Raw genomic sequence first — 16,860 nt, forward strand, 5'->3', positions numbered from 1 at the left:
TTTTAATTCTGCTGTTCCAGAATTGTTTGAATAGTATTATTAATTGCTATACTTTTTTTAGCATAAATTACTCTTCTGTAACAAAATCACACTTACTAATAATTATGCTTCAAATTGAGATTTTTAAAGTAAAATTTGAATTTAATATTTTTAAGGTTACCTGGTATTAAAATATAATTAACCTTAGTCAGTAAACAACTAAAAATAATTCACATTTTATTAAACACTTTTCAATTACATTTATTTTATTTGGTGATTTTAAAAAACAAACATTTGTTAATTTCAAATGTAAAGAAAAACATCGACATTGTTTATTTGTATGTAGATACAACACAATAATATACAGAATTTCATCTTTAAAATAGTATGTAATTTGATACAAATAAATTAAAAATAAACAACAATATTGCATCTTAAGTGTGACATTACATTGAAACATCATTTGATGTCTCATGGCAGTCAACCTGTTAAATCATTGCATTTAATGTTTACAAATATGTCTTCTATTATTTTTATATTCTACAACCTTTATAACTTACCTGAATGTAACTAGTCCCCAGTTTTCCATAGCTCCTGCTTTGAAGTTTGGAATTGCCACTAAATCCATTTTATTTAATGTATATGGAACATCAAGGTAGCTGAAAATTTTCATTAAAAAATGCATTACTTTTTGGTATAAAATGTATAAATTTTAGTTTCATTTTTTAAAAAATAGACTACCGGAAGTACCCTACATTCTATTTACTAAAATATTTTTTTTATTCTGAAACAATAAGAAAAAGATTACAGTTGATTCTGGATAATTGGGCCAGTAGTTAAATGGGGCATTGCCGTGGGAAGCTAACCCTGAGTACGGCTGACCACCAGCCAGTTATTATGGCTTCAAGCGCTATAAAATGGTGGACAGATACTTAATGGCATTCAGCGACCTAGGCGTGGCAGCGAATTGCTACCTAGACGATATAAACTTTATTATGGATGTCATATATATTTTTAGTAGGTGACGGGATGTGCCTACCCATTTTAGCAAATATATGAAAAGTGAGCGGTTGGGACACGTAAGCCGGTTGGGACACCACGCTTAGTCCACTCACGATGTTAGGTAAGCTCTGGGAGCTATATTAGGATACTGGTCGCTAAACTATTGGAGGCTCAGCAGCCGTTTGTGGCACAGACATTATGCTTCAGGGCGACCGATTGGGGTGGTAGCGGGAGAAATGCCAAGCAATACAAAAATCAAACTTTAATCTTAATAATAAACATAATTATCTTAACAAAGAAGGAATTTGTCTTTGCATATGACATTACCCGTGATGTGATCGATGTTTAACAAATCCATTCTAAATTATGGTTTCTACGAATTTCAGCGAGTGATACCTACTGAAAGCACTAGCTACTTTGCAATTTATGGGTACTTGTCACTTGTCTTTCGTATCGTGTACATTGAACGTTCGTATTTCCATGCTTCTCTGTTGTTTTTTTATTTCACGAGTGTGAAAGTAACTTAATTTCGCCATAAAAGGTGAACTGTAACACCGTTTTGTTACTGTCCGGTTATTTTTGTTAGCTTTAGGCATAGTTTTTTTTTTTATTATTTCCATTTGCTTGCATCAATATCTTTAAACTGAGTCAATTTTTCTTGTTGATCTTACTATTAACAGCTAATTAAAACTGTGAGTTAAATTGTCGCATAACGATATGACACTAAGTGAACGAAAAAACTTCTTGATAAAATAAAAACCAATCCATGTAACTTAAGCCACCGTAAACTATCAGAACTAACCGGTTACGAAAAGTACGATAGCTCGTATCGTGCTCTAAGAATAAAAAAATACGCCAAAAATGGGCTTTAAAAGATCATGAAACATCTCAGAAAAGAAAACATGATGGAAAGGACTCACTTGTTGAGGAAGCAGGCTCTGAATAAATGATTCGTCATTATAACTTCACAAGGTGTTAGTGTCAGTGGTCCAGTGCTTAAAGACAAGGCAGAAGATTTTGCTAAAAAGAGTTTAATCATTACGAATGTAAGCAACGGATGGCTGGTTATCTCGTTGGTTGAGAAACCAGATAAAATACATAAAGGCTCATGGTGGAAAATGGAGTGCTGATACAGAAAATGTTGCTTCATGGAAATCTATCAAACTTATAGAGTTTACGTCAGAGAGTTACGGAAGTGTATTATTGTGCTACACCGGATGGGTCCTTGTGCTACAAACATGAAGTATTGTCTGGATCCAAAAACTCTATGGACCGTGTTACAATACAATGTTGTGCTAATATATCGGGAAGTGACAAACGAAAACTTGTAATTGGGACGGCTGCCAAGCCTCGTTGTTTTAAGTGACTTGGAATAAACAGTTTGGCAGTACATAACGTTTCGAATAAAAATTCTTGGATGACGAGTGCAATCTTTTCAGATGGCTTAGCAATTGGAATGTCGAGTTGCAGAAAAAATTAAGAAAAATCATACTATTGATTGACAATTGTGCTGCTCATCCGCGACCAAATTGTTTAAAAAAGATTACTATTGAATTTTTACCGCCTAATACGAGCCTCATCCACCCATTGGACATGAGAATTATAAAAAATATGAAGTCTATTTACCTATGTAAGTTGGTGAACCACATTCTTCTAAAAATAGAAGAAACTTGACTGAATTCGGGCTCTACAGCTACAGAAGTAAGTGTAAAAATCATCTTGTTGCAAGCAATTCAATTCGTAGCTGACAGCTGGGGAGAAGTAAGTAAAACGACAATAAAAAATTGTTTTGCCCATTGTGGTTTTTATAACAAAGAAGAAGAGCCAGAAAATTTCCAGGAACGTGATGGTACACGTCACTGCAGCAGATAAAAAATTCGTGCAGATTGACGAAAATACTGATTGTGTACAAAATGAAGAATATGTCATCGCTATTGTACAAAATGCAACACAACGGATGAAGCCAGTAGTGATGAAGATGAACCAGAAATACAAGTTACGATTCAAGATACAAAAAAAATTTATTGACGGATCTCAACGGTTTTTATGCAGGAAGGAAGTGAAGGCAGTCCTCAACTGGAGTAGAAAATTGTGCAAATTTCGTTGACCGTACGACATTAGAAACGAAAACGGCAGCGCAGATTGGATGAATTTTTTCAGCTAAAATAATCAGGTGAGACTTTTTATGTTATTAATCTTTTAATTGTATGCATGACTATCTATCTATTCTATTTAAACGTTTAACACCAACAATGTTTAATTTTATTTTGAGATCTGAAGGGACTATAAAACAACTATCAGTCATTTCCTTTCAGTTAGTTTCGTTGCTAAATGTAGCCTACTTAAACAGTGCAGTACGTATTTCTAATAGTAGGTTACATGAACAGGTATTTTGAACTACATTGACCGATTTAGAATTCGGTTATGTTAAATTTTTGTAACTGCAGTATACCGTACCTCGTGTGTATATCGATAGAACTTGCACGTAGAATGTGTGTGTCTTATGTTTAATGCAATACAGTATTGCATACGTTGCAATTTACAAATTCATTTATTAGGGACAGCCGTTTAATAGGCCAAAATTATCCGGTCCCGTTGTGTTCCAGTAAAACGAATCGACTGTATATGATTACTTGCAAAGAATTTTTTGGCACAAAAATGACTGAATATATTTTAAAAGAATACTACGTATTGTTTTTAATGTTTAAAAAAATATTTTTTTTATACTAAAAACAACTTTTTTTGAATTGTTTAGAAACTGTTCTTTCTGAAGCTCTTTTTAGAATTATTATAATACGAGAAAATTGATACCAGTATTATGAATGAGATAAAAAGGATTTATCAAGAAGGATCATTAGGAATGAAAGTAACACTAATAAACATTACATGACATACTTAATGAGAACATCAATGTTGAGATCAGGAATTGCTCATCTTCATGATAATGCACGTCCACTCATAGCTGCATGCACAACAGAAACAATTCAAAAATTCAGATGGGATGTTTTTGATCATCCCCTTACAGTCCTGATCTTGAGCCCAGTGACTACAATTTCTTCCTACACCTCAAAAACTGTCTTGTGTCTCAACGATTCGAGTAGAGTTGAAAATCTCTGTGAAAAAGTGGTTATAATCCCAAGTGCAGAGGGTTTGAAGAAACTTGCAGAGGGTTTGTTGTTTGTATCAAAAGTGTTTGCAATGATATAGTGATTATGTAGAAATATAAAGTAAATATGGTAGTTCTAAGGTTCGAGGACTTGTAAAGCCAGTTGCTTTTATATGGATTTGAATGTTAGACTGTGGATACCAGTGGCTGTTCTGTGGTGGTTGGATTTCAATTAACCTCACGTCTCAGAAGTGGCCAACCTAAGTCCATGATAGAATAAGTTATGAAAAACACATAGTTTTCCAGACTACATATTTACCGGTACATTTAGACTTGCATTGCCTTACATCTGCAGTTACAAAAGACCTGGCAAGCCGGTAGCAGTAATTGCATTTGCCTATATGTATATGTATATATATATACACACTACACACACACACACACAGCCAGACCCGGCAGTAGCTGGAAAACTGGTTGGAGAAAAACAAATAAACAAACATGTATTTCAAACCATTAATAAATTTTTCATTTTTTCATCTGTTCTCATTTTTATACCAATCAGCCCATAATTTTGAACCACACCAAGTACTTTTAATTCCTACAACCATATCTGATACTTGCAAAAGCTTTTCCTACTGATAGCTCTTCTTATTTATTGTGGTAAACTTTTTATATTTTTGAAATTGCTTCGTCTGTTTTGAGATTTAATATATAATAAACTAAGATTTTCTAATTTTATAAGTATACGTTACAACTTAATATTTATAATATGTTTATATTCATTTCCATTAGATTTTATTGCTTTTATTTTTAATAATTTCAAAAGTAAATTTCTTCTATTGGCAACTTCACACCATTCAGCGTTTTTTTAAATTCATTTTTAGCTTCTGCTAAATGAACCATATGGTTAATGTATCTTAATATCTTATTTTCCCAACTTGCAATGTTATTCTACCTTGAAATTTTTCCCTTAACTCTGTTACTTACTACTTTTCTTATGTACAAAAGAATGGATTCAACCTTGTAGCCTTTTCCTGTTGTTAAATTGTCTAACTTTTCTGTTAAATTATATTTATATAATTACAGCGTGTTTTTCTGAGCTCCCTAGAGGAAATCACTTAACAAGACTTAAAATCACTTGACCCATTTGTTATAAAATTTTTCAACTAGAGAATCTTACAGAGTCAAAGCAAAATGTGGTGATGCTCTATCCTAGTGGTTCCCAAACTTTTGCAAGTCACGGCGCCGTTTTTCAATTGAGATTTTTCCATGGTGCCCTACCCTAAGTAAAAATATGACTATTCATAAGTAAGAGATTAATAAGTATAAATATCTTGGTTCAATTAATTATGAAGCTTTTACAGTATTTCACAGCACCCCTGTGAAGAGGCTGTGGCACACAGTTTGAGAATCACTGCTCTATCTTGTTGGAAGAATTTTTTTGTCTTCTAATGAAAACATAATCTGTTAATCCCTAAAGAAGATTTGTTTCACCAGTGACACTACTGTAAAAGAATTAATCATCAATTAAATTATCTTTAAACAATTAAGAATTGTAGCTACAATTTTGTTTTTTCTTGTAGTGTAAAACTTATTACTCTATTAAGTACAAAGAATTTTAATTACTTTAGATCAACATTGTTTCTTCTCTTTGAAGAAAAAAGTAAAACAAATTTTTCAAAATTGTAGAAATGAATCTAGATATAAATGATTAAAAAATATTTATATATGGACATTATAGATTGAAAAAAAACAACACTTTAATTTGTAAATTCTACGTTTTAACATTTTAATACAGTTTGTTACATAAAAATAATAATATTATTTAAATTTTATTTAAAAGTATGTTGTTTTTTTTTTACTAAAATAATTTTCTATCATCAGCTTTAAGTGTGTACAGGTAATCAAAAATTGTTGGATATTGATTATCATGAAATTTAATTTTCTATTAGTAATAATAATTATGATGCAATTGATTTAAACTATTATATGATTACATAATATAAATCTGTGTTATTACTTAGAATTCATATACTATTATTTTCAAAACTTTTAAAATTCAGTTTGATTAAAAATATGCAATAAATAAAAATAAGGTCATCCATTGTTTCTGAGAATCAAATTTTCAGTCTGTAAAATGTAATTGCAAAATAATTATGTATTCTTATCAGTGACGATAACAGATAATAGAATGCGACTTACCCACAATCCCCTATCTAAACCAGACAGATAAACATTTATTTAGATTTGTTTTCTTTATTATTCCAATTAATAATCACTTCATTTAATGTAATTCTAAAGTCTACTTTACACTATTTTCATTTTCATTTTTTTCTGACTCTTATTCTTTATAATTTTACATTCGGAATAAATCTTTTTACTTGCATTTATATTCATCCACTTCATTTCTTAACTGATCTTTGTCTTTCATTTTTCTCCCTTTTGTAATTTTTTTTTTATTCTTAGATGCAAAATTTTAATCTCCCTCCAGTAAATGTATTTTAAACATTAATTGTTGATTTACATTTTAATTCTAAAATTACAAAATAAGAATACTCCTGATTAAAAATTAAAAAATGTAGACCAATTATAAAGAAAAATTAAAATGATTAAGGAAATTTTTAAGTATTGTTATATGATGAAAATATTCTGCCACCTGGAAGATTTCAATCCCTTGCTCAGATGTTTGAAATGACTTGCTAATTCTGTATACTGATATCTTATATGTATAATGAATTCTTGAATTCCTATTTCCTAAAAGCATGATTTTAGATTTCTTTATGTTTGTAGTCATTTTGTACTCCTCACACTTCTTGTTTAAATTCTTATCATTCCACTTCCCTCCTTTTCATTTTATGCTAGCTACAACATGTTATCTGTAAATATATTACCGTTTCTTCTTTTACCAATAGACACCCCTTTTTTTCTATTCAAACATTCACTGACAATTTTCTTGCAACAGGTGTTAATATATCCGGTAGCAGAAGAGTATTGTTGTATGAAAAGTTTGTAGTTTCTAAAATTTCCTATAAGAAAGTGTAGGAAATGCTTAATGCAACTGTTTTTACTACTGTCCTTTGCATAATCTCTCCGCTTATACTCAGCACACCTTTTTAATAACAAATTAAATAAGAACAGATTAGCTATGCAGGGACATATGAATAAGAACTGTGTTTATATAAGAGTTCATTATTTTGTTCATTAAAGAGTAATTTTTTTTATTAAAAAAAATTATATAATAAAAACTGTTAGGATTGTAATAAGTTTTTAATGATCTTCATTTATTTTTTTACTTTGTTTAATGATATCCTTATATTTTAAACAAACATTCATAAATATCATAAAACAATATGGCAATATTTGAATAATAAAAATAATTTGTTTATAAAAGGATATTCATTAATGCTGAACTACTTCTATACGATTGAACATTAATCAGGTAGGGACTGAAAGTGTAATAAAAACATTAAAGTCAAAGCATGACTATAGATTTATATAAATTAACAGTTTTTATTTAATTACCTTGAAAGAGATGATAATAATTTGAATGCTACTTGGTTAGCAAAAGTTGTTTGATTGTAATACGTTGTTTGAGCCCAAGTTCTGTATTCTGTCCCATTTTTAAATGGATCATATGGATCTGTACCAATAAATGAATATTTTTCATAAATTATCCATGCTAATAAGTATGTTGGCATGCTTGGATAATTTTCAAAGTGATAATTGAAATTTGAATTCCTGAAATCAAATAGATGAACATGTAAGAATCATCATATAGTATAAAACAATTACACAACATATAATATTGTATATTTATAATGCAACAATAATTTATATTCTGCTTTATTTGTAAGTTAAATTAATTTACATGATAATTTTTTCACATTATTTGTTTTAAATTTAAATTTATCATTTCATTTTTTAGATTTTACAAAAAGATAATTTGTGAATCCAATCACTCTTAGATATCTATTACTGAAAAATATACTACCAGAGAGTTGCATTTACTAGAGAAACAAGTGTACAAAATGTGTTTTACGTTTTTATCCACAATGATATGCAATAAAAGTTTTTTTAATATTGTAAACCTCTGAAAAGAAAGCCAAGCCTAATTTAATAAATAAAAAATTTTCAGTAACTTACTTAAAAATATTTGTAATGCATGGATGGTGACTGAAAATGTTTAAGCATTAAAAACGTTGTATTAATTAAATCTGGTTCAATTGGTCATTTCAGTTTTAGATAACGTAAAAAAGTGGAATATCTCTTTATGTAAGACTATAAATACTTAATCAGTTAAAATCTTTGACTTTGAATAAAATCTTCACAACACCTCTCATCAGTATGATGAATGGACTCAACATTCGTTTTTCCATTTCCTTCATTTAAACGTATTATATTATTAGAGAAACAATTTACTAAATCTGTAAAATAATGAATGGTACATAAACAATATTTTGAATAAAACATTGTGTTTTTAATTTTTTTATTTACAATGGGTGTTTTTGTTATGGATTTAAAAGCCTGTAGTTTTAAATCCTTTTTTAATTTTAAAAATCAGTTACAATAAAATTTACTATCATCTTTCTGTTTTACTGTTATATTTAAGTATTTATTACATTACAAAATTATTCTACAATTTGTTGCTTTATTTGAGATCCTTTATTATAAAATAACTTGTGAAACACTAAGATAAGAATCACTGTTTGACTTGGAGAGCCAAAACTTAAAAACACAGTAGGTGTTATTTTTATTATACATGAGAATACTTAGTACTTTATTTTACATACTTAGTATATTACTATATATAAATAGAGTAAAACAAAAAAAAATCCAAACTAAAGAGAAATATTTAAGTTTTAAAGAAGGTTTCATAACATTTTTTTTTTTTTTGTTAAAATAAATAAGTTTTGAGATATTTACAAAAATCCCTTTTACTCACTTTCACCCTTCACAACCCTTTTTGTAGGATTTTTCAGAATCTTAATAAGTAAATAAAATTAAATACTGACAAAAATAAGTCACAACTATTAATTATATCCCTTCTAATTGTATGCTTTTACTGTACTACTGGTACATCAAGAGTTCACATGTTTTATCTGCCTCATAGCATATAGTATTTTGCTATGGAGCCAGCTGAAGTTTACTGAACTTTAAGGTACTTAAAGTTTCACACCAATTGTGGATGGATGTCACCATGCTTTAATGTGATGTAATCAGTTAGATGAATGTATGTCAAGGAATAACTAAGAATTCCAGGTTTTTCAGAAAGCATTTCAGTTCCAGGTTGGATATTCTGAGTAGTTAGTGGTTAGAAGAGAAGAATCTTTGGGTTCTGGATAAGCCCATTTAATAATTATCTCTACCAAACCAAGTTAGTTTCTTCAAAGACACAATAATTCTTTACATCATGATCACTGGCACAGAACCAGAAGTAATACTCCAGAGAGAAGAGATTAAGAATTAAGTAAAGAAATGTAAAGAGAGAGAGAGAGAGAGAGGGGGATGATCTAATCACAGAGACTATGAAATACAGGTACATAATATTCAAGGTAAATACATAACATTCAAAGGATGCTTCAAAGAACTGTTAATCTATCAGTCAACTCTTACTGAAGGAAGTGATTCAAGTAGTGTACTTTACTTATTTTATTCCCTCATCCAATCATTTTTTCAAATATACATTTATCTCAGCTCTTAAAAATAACAATTTCGATATCAATTGCTAGGAAGTAAATTTTTAGTTGTGGGAATGCAGTTTGGTTAGTTACAATTAGTTTCATAACAACATTCTAAAGAATTATAATTAGGTTTTTGTATTAATAAAATAATAAAGTTACTGCAGAACAATAAAGGTACTGTATTGCTTTAGAAATCGTTAATATGAAAAAAATCACTCTAAAGAAAATTTATTCTGTGGTTTTTGCACCTGGTACAATACCAAATTAAAGCAAGTATTTGTAAGTATTGTGGTAATACTAATAAATTCCATGTATTTTTCACAGATTCTTCTTGAATGTCTATGTTTATAAATTAGCTAAAAATTGAAACTTGTACTATTGGAAAGTAGTATAGTTATTTGTTTTAGTTCAATTATTTAGTTATAAGAACTATTTTGTAGTTTTAATTTTTATTTGAATTTATGAAGTATAACCATTTTCAGTTTTTGTTTTAATGAAGGTTCTTTTTCAGTATTTAATTTTATTTTATGCTTAGAAATCAACCGATCACAAATTGTTTGTATGTAATTCGTTATTATTTCTTTTTGTAACTAAATAAAGTAAATACTTTTTAATGGAATAGAATTTTTGTTTTGTTTAGGTGACCTATTTACTTATTCTCTTATTTTATTATTAGGAAATTATTTTATTTTATAGTTAAAATAAAATGAATATTGTAAATATTGAAAGATATTGAAAGATATTTCAACTTACCCAGACTTCAAGGCTTTCACATTTGATATGACATTATATTCATCTGATACAGTTACATCCAATGTAAATGTAGTCCTGAAGTGTGGTTCATCAAAGCAAGGGAATGCTTTTCTAGCATTTGTTGATTCAAATTGTGTACTTCCAAGCCATCTAGAATGAAAAACATATATTACATAAATACTAATAAAATATAAACATCAGGTGTAATATAATACAGTCTATGCTTATAATTAAAGTATTATATTCGTGCATTTGTAAATGTTTATTTTTTACGACTTCAATCAATTAAGAATTAAATAAAAAGTAATGAAATTTTGAGTTGTAAGAAAATAGCATTTAGGAACTAAATGTTAGTTACTGAAATTTAGTAACCAAATTATAGCACTCCCTCCAAAGTTGTGTCTGAAAAATTATGATGTTCATATATATACGCACAATTGAAAGTAATAATACTTTAATAAATACTGAACAACAATGATTTTTTTAAATGAGAGTGAATAACTGATTCTTACGGTATTTTTCATGCTAATTTCAAATATGAAATCAGAATTCTTCTATCAGGCTTAGATTTTTGTAACTACTGTTCTTATTTTCATGTAGTATCATGCATGAACTCCATAAGCATAGCATTTTCTGAACATATTTAATTATATTATTTATCAACTAAATAGCTTTTGTTTATTTATTACAGTCCCTTCATTGTTGTCACATTGATTTGTTAGACATTAATCATCATGTTTATTATTTACACACTAATTAAATGAACATGAATGTGACTCATTCTTCCTGTTTTCATCTTACTATAAACATATCATCCACTCATTAGTTATTTCTGTCGTTATTATATTTACTTATAAACTTTCATGCAGGCTAGAGAAATATTTTTAATTCATCAACAATAATAGTTATTTTAATGTATTAATAGCAATTCCTTGCATTTACATTAATTATCCAAACAATTAATTTCTGCTGCATCTGTGGTAAGGTAACATTGAAATCTCAGAAAATAAATATTACTCCACTGATAAAAAAGTTGTATGGACTGTATTTTGGATATAAATTAGGGGAGGACAAATCTTGGGCTCCTCATATTTGCTGTGCTTCTTGTGTTAACATTGTGACTGGTTGGCTAAATGGATGTCGTCACATGCCATTTGCAATTCCAGTGGTTTGGAGAGAATCGAAGGATCACACCACAAACTGTTATTTTTGTATAATAAAGATATTTAGTATAACAACTAAAACTAGATGTACTGTTAAATGGTGACTTTTTATTGACTAATCAAAGCTTAGTTTAAAAGCTGTTCTACTTCACATTGGAAATAAATAGCCATCAGTATCATTAACATATGCTGTTCACATGACAGAGTCTTTATGAAAATATGAAACTTGTATTGAACAGGATTCAATATGAGAAATATTTATGGCAAATTTATGGAAATCTAAAAGTTATAGCGCTTTTACTTGGACTGCAACTTGGATACACTAAGTTCTGTTGCTCTTTGTGCGAGTGGGACAGCAGGGATAGGAAAAACCATTACATAAAAGAGCAGTGGCCAAAGAGATAGTATGATTGAGGAGAGAAAAATGTTGTTAATCAGGCATTAGTAAAGGAAAAAAAAAATTTTTTTTTTTCCTTTACTAATGCAAATAACACTTTGCTCAAGAATCTATTTTTATCAAGGTATACTCTTTTGGATTGTTCAAAGTCGCTATCTTTATTTTGATTGAAACCATTTTTAACAAAATAGTCCCATTCAGGGTCTTTAATTTTCCACAGTACAGGACCATTATTTGACTTCAAGGTACCAGTAATTTGGCTTCAGGTTTTAAAAGGACATTTTTGTTTTGTTCAGTGTCAGATGAAACTTTATTTGGACCTCAGTTTGACTTGGTTGACAATGATACATGACTAGGTTGATTATTAACTCAGGCCTCTTCTTTGGCAGTAGGCATAACAGGTTCAACAAAACTTGTTTCGATTCCATGCGTTTCTTCATCAACCGTTGAACTTTGTGAATATGTTGAATCAGACTGGTAAGAAGTTTCCTCTGTATTACGTTTTTTTTTTTTTTTAATATTTGTTTTACAGTTACTTATTATGTCATTCACTACAATTTTTACCTTGCTCGCTGCTTTACCTTATTTTGCACCACTAAGTCTTTTACGTCCATCCATTTTTTTTTTTTTGTTTATTAACATAACCAAATTTAACTTTAAATAAAAAGTATACTAAATGAACTTAGTAGTTACAAAATAAATGCACTACAGTATGCTAGGAATACGATTTGAACTGAGGCAAGCTACATTTAAAAAACGCATGCGTAAATTACGTTTCTTGTATTTATAAACTGTAAAGCGGCATGATCGATTACAAGAGTTTATAGAAGGTTACAAAGCTGGGATGGGTAAGCAGGAAAGGATTGCTCTGCCAAAATCGGTTGCAAGATTGATTTCTGAAGTTGTTTCGAAGACTCTCCTGCTTCAACTCCAAAGGTGATATTGATAAATAAGTTTGCTGATGTTTCATCTGTGGTTTTCAAGGGAGAAGTTGAAAAGAACTTGATCCAAAGAGGAATGGTTTGAGGATTGCCAGTATAAAGGAAAACTCGAAAGGAGTACGTATTGTGACAAATGATTCAGAAATCTGAAGAGGGCATTAGAGATATAAAGGAGATGAGTGAGTATTCAATTAACGTTGTTTCAACTAAGGCTTTGGAGCCCAGAATAATAATGTATGATGTTCAGCGTGACATAGGGAGAAGAATTTCTTGGATGCGGCCTAGAATCAGAATCCGACTTTAGGGGAATTTGACTGTGATGATTACTGTAAAAGATTCAAGATAGTGTTTTGGGTTGGTAATTGGGGTAATGCTGTTGTGCACTATATAGTGGAGTCTGATAAGAAGATGAGTTAGAAACTTGTTGACGATTACAGCCGAGTAATTGTTGAGTTTCACTCATGTAAAGTTAGGGACCCACACGTGAGTCGTTGCTTTAAATGTTTAGGGTTAGGTCATGTGGCCGAGTCTTGTAAAGGAAAGGAGCTATGTTCATATTGTGGTACAGAAGATCAACTTGCAAAAGATTGTTCAGTTAAGGAAGGCTGGGGGTATTCCCGGATGTGTGAATTGTGCTCAAGTAGGGAAGCCAGCCGGTCATGATTGTCCTGAGTACAGTCGTGCGCGGTTGTTTTTGTTCAGTTATATTGACTTATAGTTTGAATTAAGGTGTTAGTTGTAGATTTCTGTTATGTAGATTTGTGGGTTATGTTGTAGTAGGTTATGTTTTATTGTAACGTTTTCTTTTTAGTATTCAGTATTATTTTGATGTTATTAATTTTGTTATTGTTAGATTTATGTTTTTTGATTGTGTTGGTGTTCTAGATTCGTCTTATTTGGTTTTAGTTTATGTTTTGTTGTTTTTATTCTAAGTTCATAGGATTATTGTTAGGATTTGGTTAGTTATTATTTTATATATTGTTTGAAGGTATTTATTCTGTGTTGAGGTACATTATTGGTCTCACCTCACATGTATGTGTTTTAGTTAGTGTTTTGGTTTTGTTTGGTAATTGTTTTGGTTAGCGTGTTGTTATCAATTTTTCTGGATTTCTGTTTAGTTTTTGCCTTGTTTACATTTTTATGTTTTTAACGTTTTATGTTTTAGTGTTTATTTGTGGTTAGTTTTGCGTTTCAGGTTTTATTGTAGTATTCAGTCTGGCTCAATCGGGATGGTCTTGTTTGAAATTTTTGAGTAATGTTTGTAGGATTCGTTTAAGTTTTAGTACACCGATGGGAATGTCACATGTGGCACCTTGACTGTGGCCAGACTGCAAGATGTCTTGAGGCATCATATCCGAAATACAATAAAGAATTAACACCTTCCGTTTTCTTTCAACAAATATTTCTCCACATTCTCTCCAAGACAAACTCGGACCCAGTGGTAAACACGTATGTATCGAAACACAAAGATACCATTGGATGCGCGTTTACTGTTAATGACCTAACTATATGTTTGGTCTACATGGTACCAGTATCTTTACTGCTAAACGTGGGGATTCCGGGTGGTGAACGTGCAAATTCTGCTGCTAAAGACGCATGCAGTCGAACATCCTTCATTACCAGTGTTACTACATCCGACTTTATTACTTGTGTAAAATCACCCTTCGCGCAAAGTAGCAAGGTGACTGGACGGCTACAGTAGATAACAAACTCTGGCACATTAAAGGTTGTGTTTAGCCATGGGACACCTCATACAGGAAAATTCATCGTGAGGAAGTGGCACTCTGCCGATTGCGGATAGAACATACGAAAGCGACTATTAGGTATCTGATGTCAAACTAAACGCACCAGTATGCATGCAATGCAACTGCCGCTTGACTGTACGCCACATTCTGGTGGAATGCGTACGTTATGCGGCGTTACATCGGAAATTTAAATTAGGAATTTTCGTCAAATCCTGGGCAATAATAAAGTTCTGGACCATATATTTTTGTTTCTTCGGGGTGCTAATATTTTACATATTTTTTAATGACGATTTTAAATTTTTTACAGTAGTTATGTTTTTTTATCATAACATTTTAGTTTTAAGGTTTTTGTTTTTAATATTTTAGTTTGGTCTGATTTTGTTTTTAAATCTCTACTTTAAGTTTTTATTTTGTTTTGATTTTTGTTATTCTATTAGGTTTTGTATTTATATTTCCTGTTTTGTTTTCCAGGTGTTTTTATTTAGTTTTTAATTGTGAATTTTTTAACTTTCGTTTTTTAAAACATACATCGTGTTCGGACGATGATAACGCCGAAGCGTTTTTTGCCCAGATAAAAGCCAAATAAAAAAAAAAATGTCGACCGTTCCTGAGATGTGTGGTTAATTGAAATCCAACCACCAAAGAACACGGGTATTCACGATCTAATATTCAGATCCGTAAAAAAGTAACTACCTTTACTAGGATTTGAACCTTAGAACTTTTGGCTTCGAAATCAGCAGAATTGAGATGACGAGTTCACACGAGATCAACCCGGTGGGTTTAGCAGTAAAGCCGTAAGGGCTGGTTACGGAGGGGAAATAAAGAATAAAATTTTGAAAAGAATGAACTAAATTTTTCTGTCAGATATTATGAAAACAATCGTAGATAAGGTTCTAAAATCTCTTTTATTCAATTTGCCACGTCAAAACCTATAAGAAACCATCAACTTTACTTTACCCAGGAATCATGGCGAAATCTTTCACTAATGGAGCGTATCTGGACTCATGTTATATGAACTTTTTTCATTATTTTTGATAGTAGAATGAACTCAGAAAGCGCTGGTAACACTACGTAAATCACTCTGTGTAAATCTTTCACTCACTTCCAACTAAACCTTCAAAAAGATAATGAGTCCATCGACCACAAGATATACTTACACCATTTTACCCTGATTCGATCAACTATTTATGGAAAGCAACAATACAAGCACTCTTCATCAGAATTATCTTCGTTATCAGTGACACAAGAGGTAGGCTTAACGGAGATAGTTCTGTCAGATGAGTAACTGGATTCCTTAACTAATTTCCTTTTTTTTAGTGGCTTCTTGAGGACTTTCATTTTACTTCTTTTTTCATTGTTTTGATTAAATGACTATACTAAATTTTTAGCTATTTTTTTAATTTAGCTTAAAACTTTTATCTCTTTATTTGCTTTTTGCTCTTTAATCGCATCTTTTCTGATTCTGTTACGATCATTGTTTTTCCTGATTTTCTACCTTGCTTCCTCTTTTTTGATCTTCAACCTTAAGGTAGGCTGGACTTTTTCAGGTTTAATGAATTTCTTTGTTACTTGTTTATTGTTTGTGTTACACAAATACCATCAGATGATCCAGAAACTGAGTAATGAACTGCTGAGTTTGAAGTAGAAGCAGAACAAGGAACCAAAAACCCTGAGGATCCAGAATTCAAAATGTAGATAGCTTAGGAGCTAAAGAAGAAGAGGATCCATTGGACTGAAGATGTAGAAGACCCAGGTGTTGAAGTACCCAAAGGCCTGTCAGCTATGTAGAGAGACAGGAAGTCATCATCAATAAAAAGTGCTCCATTGAAGGGACATATTCCTAATTTACAGAAGCCAGACAAAACATTGTTTGGAGTAAATATTCAAGGATATGTTGTGCCTAACACAATGTAATAGGTATCAAAAGTCTTCCTTTGTTGTTGAGAAGTCACGCTTCAACAGCTTGGTTATAACATTCTTCCAAACAGAAAGATCGAAAGTCTGTAATGTGTACAGAGTGTGAGTGGGGAAGATAACCATCACAATACCTGGTCCTCAAGGGCCTCAGGAGATAGGTGGGTTTCACGGTTATC

General features: G+C 30.7%; 1 protein-coding gene across 1 annotated transcript in view; it reads right to left on the minus strand.

Moving 5' to 3' along the window:
- The window catches only part of LOC142329737 (aminopeptidase N-like), a 90,542-nt gene that overhangs the window by 47,358 nt on the left and 26,324 nt on the right, over positions 1–16,860 (minus strand). Inside the window, exons 3-5 of the mRNA XM_075374477.1 lie at positions 10,522–10,671; positions 7,610–7,825; positions 540–638 (exon numbers count right to left, since the gene is read on the minus strand). Coding sequence (XP_075230592.1) covers positions 540–638; positions 7,610–7,825; positions 10,522–10,671 — 465 coding nt within the window. The remainder of the gene's footprint in view (positions 1–539; positions 639–7,609; positions 7,826–10,521; positions 10,672–16,860) is intronic.

The sequence above is a fragment of the Lycorma delicatula genome, chromosome 9 (genome assembly GCF_047948215.1).
Source record: "Lycorma delicatula isolate Av1 chromosome 9, ASM4794821v1, whole genome shotgun sequence".
Taxonomy (NCBI): domain Eukaryota; kingdom Metazoa; phylum Arthropoda; class Insecta; order Hemiptera; family Fulgoridae; genus Lycorma; species Lycorma delicatula.